The following is a 12,104-nucleotide window of genomic DNA, read 5'->3' as shown; positions in this document are numbered from 1 at the left end:
GGCCTAAGAGGAACACTGACATGCTGAAAAGGTTGTTGGTACTACCAGGGAGAGAACTAAAACATGCAGGATGCCGGCCCTCGAGGACTGACTTTGAGCGCCCCAAACTGACAGGTCAGGCAAGCAGAGACCAATAATCAGTGAAGCACCCAAGAGGCTCAAAGTAACGCTGTGAAATGAAAAGTTCCACAGCTTAAGCGGCAGAATCTGTCAACACAGGGTTTCCTCCAGAGTATTATAAGCCTGGAGGGCCACCATGCTTTACTTGTGCCCCCACCAGGCTTAGCATGGCTTATTTATTTAATTGTTTTATATGTTTGCATTTTTTAAAACTTTATAGTTGGTGTTCAGATATTAATCTTCCAATTTTCCAATGACACATAATTATTAAGTGATTTTTTTTCACATTCCCCATCAACTTTAAACATTTTTCAACTCAAAAACACAACAGGCCACTGGATGAATGACTGCAGAGCGCTTCAACCGCCAGGCTTAGCAAGTCTTCTGGGGGAAACATTGCAACATCATGATTGAAGTGTGAATACAAGGAACAAGCAGAAGGAGGAGCTCAGTCAGATGATACCAATATTGAATTTTTAGGCCAACGTGCAAAACAATGGAGTAAAACTAACACATGGTATAACATGGTAGTTCCAGCAAGGTTAGAAACCTTAGAAAGTTTAGGCAAATGTTCCCCACTTCTGATTGGAAAAGTTTTTTTCCCCTCTAAACTATTTTTTACTCAAGAAAGAATTACATGGGATATGTCAGGACAAAATGAGAGAATAGATGCATGTATCTATCATACCTTTGCCAGTCCTGAAGGTCATCATGGCTGGCTGTCCCAAACCAGCACAATTCTTTGCAGCCATCTCTACTTCATACAGGCTGTCTGGCTGCAGTTTGGTTAGAATCAGCTTATGGAGGGAACCTGAGATACTTCGAGTGATCCACTCAGCAAGAGGGGGACCCTCCTAGAAGTAAAAACAGGACTTGGTCAGAGAGAAAAGAGGAAGAGGTGCTATGTAGATTTCATAAGGGCCCTTGTTACCTTTCTGTATTTGATCACATACTCCAGCACAGGGGACCCTCGTTCATGCCGAGGTCTCCAGGTCAGCTCATAATAGTCTGCCTTGCCTGTTCGAGGCTGGCTGAGAATAATGGGGGCTTCTGCAGGTAATATTTGTCCTGGTAATGAGGAGCAGTCCAGAGGCAGCATGGCTCCGGCGGCCCCAGGCCTTACAGGTGGCTGCTCTTTCAGCACTTTATCAGGACTGAGTGGGCGAAAATTAGGAGGCAGCCTTCCCCGAGATGAAATCCCTACAGAACAAAAAACAAAAACCCCATCAAATCTGAAGGCTTCCAAATACAGACAGAAACCTCGTTGCGGAGCACCAATTTACAGCAGCTTACCGGTCGATACCGTGATGAGGCGAGCAGATGCCTGCGAACTGCCCAGCCCGTTCTCCGCCATGCACTGGTACAGGCCATCATCCTGAGAGCTCACGTTGGAGATGCGCAGCGCCCGCGAGGTGAGGCGGTGGCGGGAGGACTGAGCGAGGGGTCGGGCATTATGGAGCCACGTCACTGAGGGAGTGGGATTTCCTCGGGCCTGGCAGATGATCCGCACAGTTTCTCCGAACGCAACCTCCTGCTGCTGCAGCTCTATGGTCACCAGTGGAGGCTCTGCAGGAGGAATGGTACACATGAGGGTTAAGAGTCTGTGGTTTTGTATAAGTCGCCTTAGAGTAGAAAGAAAAGGACATTTGGTTTTTCACATTTTGCATTGTCAAAAACCTGAAAGAATTTTCATGCATTCGTATTCAGTTCCTTACTCTGATACTCCAAAATAAAACCCAAGGGGACACAGCAAATATATGGACGAAGGTGTTCCCGTCACATGAGTCCAGAATTGAACGTTTTAGTCTACGTTCAAATCACTGAAACATGGTGGTGGTTACATTATCCTACAGGGGTTTTTTCTTCACCAAATACAAGAAAGCTGGTCAGAGGTGTCTGGAAAGTCAATATGGAACTAAAACCCATTAAAGCCTCCAAAGATGTTGAGACTTTGTGAAAAGTTTACTGCCCAGACCCTAAACATGCAGCCAGAGCTACAATGGACTGGTTTAGATCAAAGCGCATTCATGTGTTAGAATGGCCAAGTCAAAACCCAGACTAAAATATAATTAGGAGTCTGTGGCAAGAAGGAAAAAAGTGATGTTCACAGACACTCTTCATCTCATCCGACTAGTTTTGAGCTGTATTGCAAAAACCAAAAAGGCTGTTGCAATTGTTTCTACAATTTTTAGGTTTTATGTAGTAAATATTTTAAAATAACCTTTCCATTCACTTCACGATTAAGTTCCACTTTGTCTTGATCCAGAGCATAAAATTACAACAAAGCACATTGCAGTTTGCAACTATTATGCAACAAAACATGAAAAAGTTCAAGGGGTGCAAATAGTTTTGCAAGTCACTGTACATATTAAAAGGTTTGTGTGTGTAGAGTGAGCTAGACCCACTAGTTGATGGTTGGCTGCTTGTGAATGGGGGGTAAAGACAGAACTCATTACAGCTACAGCAGCACTCTTGACTTTAATTAGAGCCAGCTGTAGAGAGACAAGCTCACAACACATTAACACAAACATGCACACACGCATACGCACACTAAATCACTGTAAAAACAGCCATCCATAACCTAGACACGTTCAATCAAGTGCAGCTATAGAATAAAGAGCCCTGTCTCCAGCCTGTCTTCTACGCTTCTGCACACACACAGACAAAATTCTGTCTTGCAGCTTCGCCAAACAGGAGACAAAATAATTCCCAAATTCACGACGCAGACAAAAATACAGCCAAATTAGCGAGACACGGAATGTAATAAATCATCTGCTCACCGAACACTTGAACATCGTAGAGCATGGTGGCGGATCGGTCCGAGCCCATGCCGTTGTCCGCTTTGCAGACGTACGTGCCCGAATCGCCCTCGCTCACGGCGTCGATGAGCAGGTTGCTCAGCAGAAAGCGCGTGTTGTTGTGAGAGCGCAGGTCCAGCCCGTCTTTCGCCCAGGTGACCTGCGGGGTAGGGATGCCGCTGGCCACGCACTCCAGCACTAGCCGCTGGCCTTTGGTCACCATGATGGATCGGGGCGCCGGCGGGTAGATGATGCGAGCCGCTTCGGACATGGAGCCTGAAAGAGTGACGGAGAGAGTCGAGATATGGATAATGAAACTGGGAGAGAGATGCAACAGATGCTAAATTAAAACATTTACGTATTTTAATCTCCAACTTCGACAATTGTAAAATAGGAACTCTATCACCATGCTGTTGTTACTGTGTTCTTATGGTCATAAGTTTAGATTTTTAGAAACCCAAAAAAATATGCAAACATTAAATCTCCTTGTTTTGCCTTGATGTTGACGTTCAAAAGCCAGACTCACGGCGAATGCGCAGGCGATCGGTGGATCTGGACGTTTTGACCTCCTGAGTGACAGGATTGTAAGCGGCACACTTGTACGGCCCCTCGTCGTCCTGGGTGGCGTTGGCTATCTGCAGGTTCCCTGATGGCATGATGAGGTAGTTTCCTAAAATAAAAAAGAGAAAATACATGCTGGATGAGAGAAGCCCAAAAGACAAAGAATGAGATCTACTTCAGTGGATCCAAGACCTAAAAAGGCTCCTGATCTGGCTTTACTTCCATTTTTAAACCATTGCGTATGTCGCCAAAAAGATATAAAATGCAAAAATCTCCAATTATTCAGTTTAGTCATATGTCATTTGCTGGGAACTTTATCTGATCCCCACCCATTTGCATTTATTGTGTTTACCCATTTTTACAAAATGGACCTGATCATGACGTCCAAACCAAAACCCAATCATTGGATTTTGAACCACACTTTATCGCCGTAAACTATGAGAACATACTTTATCATTAAGGTCTTTTATGCATGATTGGATATCATATGGTTAACGGCTGCTTTTCATTTCAGAAAGTTGGTTATGAAACAATCTAAACCCAGAGGCAGAAACGTGTGATTCACACCCAGTGCTGGTTAAGTGTAAAACCAATCTCCAAAACAAAAAACAATAAAAACTAAAGAGCATAGCAACGTTGCCAACTCTCATTCTCCTGGAGTGATGAGAGTTCTTCCATTTCTCACTTTGCCCAGATAAATCTCACTGCGAATGCGGAAAGCTGACGACAGCCGTTTATGATTGAGTCAACACAGTTAGTCAGTTCTCTTTAGAGTCCTGACTACCCTCTGCACATGTTTTATAGTCTTTGGTGTCGTTTCCTCAGGATGGCTAAGATGTTGAGTCACTTGGAGTTGATACTTCCTCTCTCTCCCTGGAAACCTGCTGGCCCTCCCTACTATAGCCCTCCAATGTCATCTGCCACCAATCACCTTCTTAATTTTTATGTCAAAGAGAGAGAAGTTGTTGTTTTTCACTTCATCACCAAACTTTAGTTACATTGAAATATTTAACGATGAGGTTGTCAGTATGCGTGGCAGCAGCACAGTCAGTTAAGAGTGCTTGGGGGAAAAAATCAGTTCCTGAAGGCATCCTGGGAGGAATACCAGAGTTAGAGAGAGCATATCAAAATATTCACCCAAACAATCGCATTACTTTGCCAAAATAAACCAAAGCTTGTTCAGCTGTTTCCATAGCAACATAATACTGATATAAGCTAATTTAATTGCATCAGTAGCATTGCAGTTTTTACAATAATGACTTCACCTGCAGCCCTGTTTCACTCCAACAAAAAAGTGAAAATGCACTGAGAAACAACATTTTTCCAAAAACAGTGAATGCACCATACTAAAGCGATCCCAGGCTGCACTTACAACAACACATTTCAGTGTGGAAGTTGTTACCAAGGGAAGAAGAATATGTTCCCTATTATCAACTCTTAGTTACCAAAGTTTTACCCAACTTATTGCAGCAAAGTTTCTCTGTTTAATCCCTTTGTCATGGAAATTTGGATTTTAGAAATGTTGGCAGTCTTTTGCAATTCCCACACAACATTAATCATATCATATCATTTCTGTTTGAGCCATAACAGACTGCTCTCTGTCACAGTGCCACGACGCCTCATAAACAATGAGAAGTCACAGAGAGCTTCTTAAAACTTCTGAACAGTTGCAATGGTTTAACAATCCCACGCAAAGAAAGGAAAATCTGAGCTTTTTCACTCAATTATTAAATTTGTATATCTGAATATTGTGTGTGATGGCCTCAATTCTATTTTTTACTTGAATGTATAGTCTGTTTTGTAAAGGAGATGTGTGCATGTCTTTATTTGTACAGATACATCTGTCCCAAAACCTGGAGAATTTTCAGATTTCCAGAAAGAGACAACCCTCTTGCTGAAAATGAACTGTTTTTGACTGGTCATTTGGTGAATTGTGCTTTCAACTCAAATGTTGGCAACTCTGGGCAAAGTATTTTTATCCACTCACGACTACTGTATTCGATATCTCGCAACAGTTATGACAAAATGTGTGACTAGCAACCACCTTTAGCAACAGTTTGATTTATGGAGATGTTTGGCAGAGTTAATTTACTCTGTGGTCAGGGTTTGTTTACTTGGCCTCTACAGTCATTAAAAGCACAAAGGCAGCTGAAAATACATTAGGGCACTTTGGAATAAGAGGATGACAAAGAAGAGAAGCTAAATAAAAACAAGAACATCAACAACAAAAAAAGTCCACGTTGCAAAACTTTGGTATGTAACATGAGCCCTCAGAGCCATTCCATTAAAAGGCTGTACTGTCCTAACAGGCCACATAGTGGCGCCCTTGAGTCTGAATCAGAACAATCCGCCAGCTTTTGACAATGTGGTATTCATTTCCTCAGATAAGAGGCAGATATCAGTACCTACGGCTCCCAGGCATCATCAGCATACCAGTGACAAACCACTGGAGCTTTTTCTTTTCTTCCAGGAGACTTAGAAGTAAAACCATTTGAAAAATAAACAACTACATTCCCATGTTGCAACATTCCCCAGATAACGGCCTTATCGCAGGCTTTATGAAGCGGTCAGAGGGGAGGATTACAGCATTCCTGTAAATAATGGAGACAGTTTAGGAATTAAAATGGGATGCGGGATGAGAACGAGGAGCGGTACCTTTGGACGTCTCCAGCCATTCCTGTTTGACACTGTAGCGGACCTGAGCTTTGGGCTGACTCTCCGGAAGGTGACACTCGATGACGGCCGTGTTGCCTTCATCGACTTCTATCTCCTGTTGGATGTCGGGCTCGAAATCCCGTAGCTCTGCAACAGCACACAGAATGACGGAAACGGTCAGAAAGCTGCGCAACTGCTTCGTTTCAGCAGCAAAGCGCACCAAATAAAACTCATCTAGCTGCACATGTACACAGTCAGTCCTCAGCTTTAGAAGCAGAGAATCCACAATATTTTGAGCAATAATAACTGCGATGTCTCCGTGTTGAGTGTCTGTCACAGCAGCTTCACTCTGCTGTGTTGCAACCACATTGTTTCTCTTCTTCCCCACTGTGTGATCCAGTTAAACGTGCTGGAATTTCATAAAAAATGTTGTTTGGGGGGGGGTTTCTTTTTTTAAATCACTCCAGTTTCTTGTTTTTTCTTGTAATCAAAATAGTTTCATTCAAAAGCCAAAAACGGGGTCTCTGTACTATCCGAGGAGGTCTCATCAATCCTCCCCGACATCAGATCGGGACTGGAACTGATTCGGAGTCTGTGGGAAACGTGGGAGCGGGATTACTGGAGCCATGTGCTGCGACCGTGTTCCTGCAGACACAGAGTCTGCACGGCCTAGATGATCATCTGACCCCGTGACCCACCTCCCCTCCTTTAAAAAACCCCAGCCTGAGCGGCCCAGAGGGCTGAGGAGGACGGGTCAAAGGTGAGAGAGTAGAGTTACAGGGGCAGATTTCCAGTTTGGGCTCGAGAGGAAGTGGCGAAGCTCTGCTCTTAAGAACAAAACAGAACCCCAGAAAGCAAAAGCCGAGGGAAGAAAAAGAGGGCAGGGAGAAGCTTGGAGTGGGAGGGAGAGCAGGAGAAATTCGTCAAGGAGGAGTTCAAGAGTGAAATGAAAGATAAATAAAACTTCTTGTGGAGCGTAATTAAACGTCTACCAGTTTTTTGTTGATTTATTCTTAACAAACACAGGCTCTCCGTTCTTTCCAGAGGTGCTACAACTGCTGTGTTTTTCTTGGACTGGTCACACACTTTAGCACAAAAGAAAAGGGGGGGGGAGCAAAAGAGAGAAAAAAAAAAGAGCAGCTGATCAGATTTATACACGGCTCTGACTCAATAAGCAAATCTCAATCAGGGCTTTGGTTTTCACCACGATGTAGTCAAATCACTGGTGCAAACACGTCCGCAGCAGATTAATTTGCTATTCGTGCTGGATGTGAACCCCCTGCCAGCATCTGGAGGAGCTTTGATGGGAGAAATTAGGGAGGCAGATCAGGGTACACACACACACACACACACACACACAAGCACGCGCACGCGCACGCACACACACTCAACAGCTCCATCTCAAGACTCTGTCAGCGCCGATTCTGAAAGATGAGAATCCAAGCCGGGGCAGGCAAAGCTTTAGTGGTGTGTGTGGCGCTCCATTTGCTAAATCAATCGGGTGCTGTTTTTACAACCCCAGCCTTCGCATCTACCCATCCTCTTCTTTCCCTAACCCCCATCACCCTCCATTTACACCTCTGAACCCTCCATTCAACTCCCTCCTCCCGCATTCTTCACCGAAACAACCCGTCCAGAATACCTCTCAGGTGTGCGTGGGCGTGTGTGTGTGTGAGACTTTTTTTGTCCGAGCGAGCATCCCTGCACGCACAGAGGATTGATTGTATGCATAAAATGAAGCAGACCTCCCACACCAGGGCAGCTTGGCAGGGCCCATGAAAAATATTTCAAGAAGAGACAGTGTATTCATCATCTTTATGCGCAGCAGCAGGAGGCCTGTCTGTGTTTTTGCGTCTGAATCCGAACATGTTTGTGCAACGTGTTGTGCAGATATACGGCGGGGTTGATTGTCAGCACAAGCAGCTTTTAAAGTTCTGCCAAAGAGGGAGAGAGAGAAAAAAAAAAGAGGGTTGGGGGTGGATTTGGATGGCACAGAGGGTCTGGAATCAACCTAGACTGATGGTAAAAAAAACATGTGCATACAGCTAAGAGGGTTCAGAAGGAAAGGAAAGCACGTAGAGGCTCCCCATGGAACGATTCCTTAGGCGATCTGGGGGTGGCCATGGAGAACCTTTATTAAATTAGAGACATTCTTATTTATTTTTTTATTTTTTTTAGAAGCCAGCTTCACATCTGGCTGTTCCAGCATGATTTATACACATTCAAATGTTAATGTCTGTGTACAACGCCTTGCAGGAGTATTTATGCACTTTAGCGTTTTTGGAGAAGTTTAAAGTACATCTCTTCGAGAACTTATTATCTCAACATGGAAAGAGCACACAATGCTCATTGAAAAAGGGGTGGCAGTATCATGCTGTGGGGCTGTTTTTGCAAAAGACTCAGGAGAAGATTTGCTAAATAGCTCAAGTTCAGTCAGGTTAGACGGAGACAATCCGCTAAATGAAATAGGCAACATTTTTAGACTCAATGAGGAAAGCTGATGGAGACAGACCCCAAAAGATCTGCAGCTGAGCAGGCTGGAAACAATGCATACCACAAGTGTTATATTTCAATTTGAGAAGAGAATTGAAAGCCCAGGAGTCATTTTCCTTACACTTCATAATTATACCGTCGTTTCTGTTGGTCTGCCACATAAACTCCCAATAAAATACATTAACGTTTGTGTTTGTAAGGGAATAAACATGAAAACGTTTTGCGAGGCACTAGAGATGCTGTGCTGGAAAAAGGAAAGATAAAGAGATCAGTGCTGCAGATGACAGCCCCCCCCCCCAAAAAAAACAGGGAAGGTAAAAAGTAATGAAAGCAAGGAGGAGGAGAGAAAGTGACAGGGAGTGAAAATGTGCAGAGAGAGAGACGTGTGAGAGTGTGAGTGTGACGTCCCATCTCATCTCTTGTCAGGGTCTTGTCTCGACTGGCCTAAAAAACACCCCGAGCTTCCCAAGTTGAGGCAACTTCACACATCAATCACATCTGTGCATGTAAAACAATACTGTTAACAGCAGTCCTGCCTAAACCCATATCCTCCGCCAACCCCAGTTCCTACCCACACACACACTCACTCAGACCAGTCTTATCTCCCTCCAGCCCTCTTCCCCATAATGGGGCTGTAATTTCTGACCAGGCCTGCTGTCAGGCCCTGTGGAGTGGAATGTGGAATTGAGAGGAGCAAAAAAAAAAGGAGCCACTGAAGGTAGAGGGCCCCCACGGTGAGTGCTGGTCCCTTCTTTCCCCTTGCTCAGACCGGCCCCCAGCCCCAGGGTCCCCTCCATTCCTAAAGCTCATGTTTCACAGTTTCAGGCCTTCTCTCAGTCCCATGATGCATATCAAATATAAGAGTGCAGACTTGGTGCAGCCAAGCACTGAAAGCATGAGGAATCATTTATTTTAACTAATAGATCAATATGACTCACTATCAAAGCAGCTGTTTTGTCCAAGTAAACACACGAGTGTTGTAGTTCTCATCCGAATTTCAGTGTAAGAAGAAAAACTTCAGATAGTTTTAGCCCTCAATAGAGCTGAGATTCAAACAGGCTATAACCACTGGAAAAGTACAGAGTTTACAATGTATTGATAAAGGTTTTAAGCAAACAAATACCACCTACTCACTGTTTTTGTTCTACTCGAGGAAAATCAACTTCAGGGAGTCTTTTGGATACTCTGACTAAACCATAAAGAGGCCTGTGTGTTTATTTGTTACGGTTTTGTGTGGGTGGCTACTCACTGGCAGCGGTGACATTAGCAGGCACGCTCGCCAGAGAACCAGCGCCGGTGCTGGCCACACACTGGTATCTGCCCAGCGTCCGGTTGGTCAAAGCGGGGATGAGAAGGCTGCCCAGGCTCAGCACCACGCCCAGATCGCCGTTCGACAGCTGCTCGCCGTTGAGATACCAGCTGAGCTTGGCTGAGGCGGGTCGGGCGCTGCAGCGCAACATGACGCTGCCTCCCAGCTTCTGCACCACAGACACGGGCTCCTCAGTGAACACCGGCACCTCATCTGAAGAGATGAATATACAAACGCACCGAGATCAGGGTTAAAGACAGAGCAGCGTATGACATTTGGAAGAAACCTACACAGCAAAAACACAAAATCTTACGCAGTTTAGTCTGGTTTCTATTGCAAATATCCTAGCACACTTGAAATGAGACTATACTAACTTACAAGAAACCTTTCAGCAAGATATAGAAGCTTGTTTTAAGTCAATAATTCTTTAATATTTGTGAAAATAGGTAAATAATCTGCCAGTGCAACTAGTACCTTCCTTATCAATATTGAATAAGTTTTGACTCCCACATTGTTAAACAGTTACTTGTAAGTTAGTTTCATCTTATTTTAAGTATACTAACATATTTCCACTAGAAACTAGGCCTGACACTAGAAACTCAAAAATATTTGGCAAGATTTGGTGGTTTTGCATTATACAAGATTCACACACATTTTAATGTCATGTTCTCAGCCCTTCTGAGGACATTTATAAGTATAAATACAAAAAGAGTATAATGAATGCACTAAACGGTAGTCAGTTTTCAAATATCCCAGCTGGAAAACACACAGACTGGAAGGGAAAAAGAGGAATAATGAGAATATACATGAATTTTGTACCAATGGACCGGATGGATAATTAATTAAGAGATGTTTCTTTCTCTCCATCTATTTATTTATCCATATAGTTGCACAATCAAACTTTACATCTACATTAAATTTGCTATGAAAGTTGTAAAAGGTGTACCACCAACTAATCAAACTAAATCGATTAATAATAAATAATTCAACCAACTACCTTCATTTATTCATTTGATTAATGAGGAACTGACTCCAGCTTTCTATACAAAGCTTCTTTTCATTTTCAGTTCGCTCATGGTGGCGATCCAAGCCCGTCCAAATTACCTCCTTATTCAAATCTATTTCAAATAAACCTGCTGCTGCCAGACATATAAAACAGTTCACTCCCTGTGTTGAAGCCAGAAAACGTCTTGGCACGACTTATCATGCACCAGGTGTTTAGAAAAACTAAATGTACAGAGCACTTGGAAAGGGAGGTTACACGGAGCACCGTCCAATGAGAGGAGATTGGAAATGGCAGGGAGCGGCGTTATTATGACTAATAAAGCTAAAGAATAGCAGAATTAATTTAAAATCTAACATTCTTTTAAAGCATGTTCAATGAATATTGATGAAAAAAGTCAATCATTTCAGTAAATATATTTAAAAGTGTTTATTCCTATCCATTTTGATGATTACAATTTACAGGGAATGTAAAATAATCTGTTTCTTACGAAACTTTACTATTACATAAGATCAATTAAAAAAACTTTTAATACACAATAACTACGTCAAGGCGATGTTGCAGCCTACAATTACTAAGTGTTGTATCCAAACATATTAATAGAAAGTTGAGTGGAAAGAGAAAGTGTGGCAGACATAAACTAAAAGTAGTGGACAGGGTCAACTTTGATTGTAATTTACTGAGAAAGAATTTAATTAACTATAAGTCATAAGGACAGAAATGAAAAAACAAATGGTTCAAGTTATGACCCTGCATGCAGTAATTATGTACAACAAATGAGTTTCAGTTGAATTCAATTACTGAAATAGATGAACTTTCAGTTGATTTTAAACTCACAAGTGGTTGAAGCGCCGCTCTGCAGGCAGCACAGCAGAACTGCACCCAGAGCACAAAACACTGGAGCTTTTCTCTTTTTCATCCAAGGAGTCCAGTCTTGCTTTCCAGACATTTTCCATGCACTATGCCCTGAAAAACACAACAGATAATGATTAGAGGGTCATTTACATACTTAGCGCAGTGAAAACAAACAGCCTAAGCACAGTTAATCTGACTGGCTCACACAAAAACACCAACACCTGCGCCAAAAAAACACATGATTCGACTGGGAGACAAACAACACTCACCAAAAAAGGCAGCCTTGAACTCATACATGCACTCCTCTGTC

The 12,104-nt window shown here is 43.1% G+C and overlaps 1 protein-coding gene across 1 annotated transcript in view; it reads right to left on the bottom strand.

Annotated features, from left to right (window-relative positions):
- Positions 1 to 12,104, bottom strand: part of boc (BOC cell adhesion associated, oncogene regulated) — a 33,608-nt gene that overhangs the window by 4,390 nt on the left and 17,114 nt on the right. The window contains exons 2-9 of the mRNA XM_028004854.1: positions 11,777 to 11,905; positions 9,877 to 10,149; positions 6,135 to 6,281; positions 3,445 to 3,588; positions 2,901 to 3,194; positions 1,414 to 1,686; positions 1,052 to 1,320; positions 809 to 974 (exon numbers count right to left, since the gene is read on the bottom strand). Of these exons, the coding sequence (XP_027860655.1) occupies positions 809 to 974; positions 1,052 to 1,320; positions 1,414 to 1,686; positions 2,901 to 3,194; positions 3,445 to 3,588; positions 6,135 to 6,281; positions 9,877 to 10,149; positions 11,777 to 11,888 (1,678 nt within the window). The 5' untranslated portion in view covers positions 11,889 to 11,905. The remainder of the gene's footprint in view (positions 1 to 808; positions 975 to 1,051; positions 1,321 to 1,413; positions 1,687 to 2,900; positions 3,195 to 3,444; positions 3,589 to 6,134; positions 6,282 to 9,876; positions 10,150 to 11,776; positions 11,906 to 12,104) is intronic.

The sequence above is a fragment of the Xiphophorus couchianus genome, chromosome 21, assembly GCF_001444195.1.
Source record: "Xiphophorus couchianus chromosome 21, X_couchianus-1.0, whole genome shotgun sequence".
Classification (NCBI taxonomy): Eukaryota; Metazoa; Chordata; class Actinopteri; order Cyprinodontiformes; family Poeciliidae; genus Xiphophorus; species Xiphophorus couchianus.
This window is presented reverse-complemented; position numbering and strand designations above follow the sequence as displayed.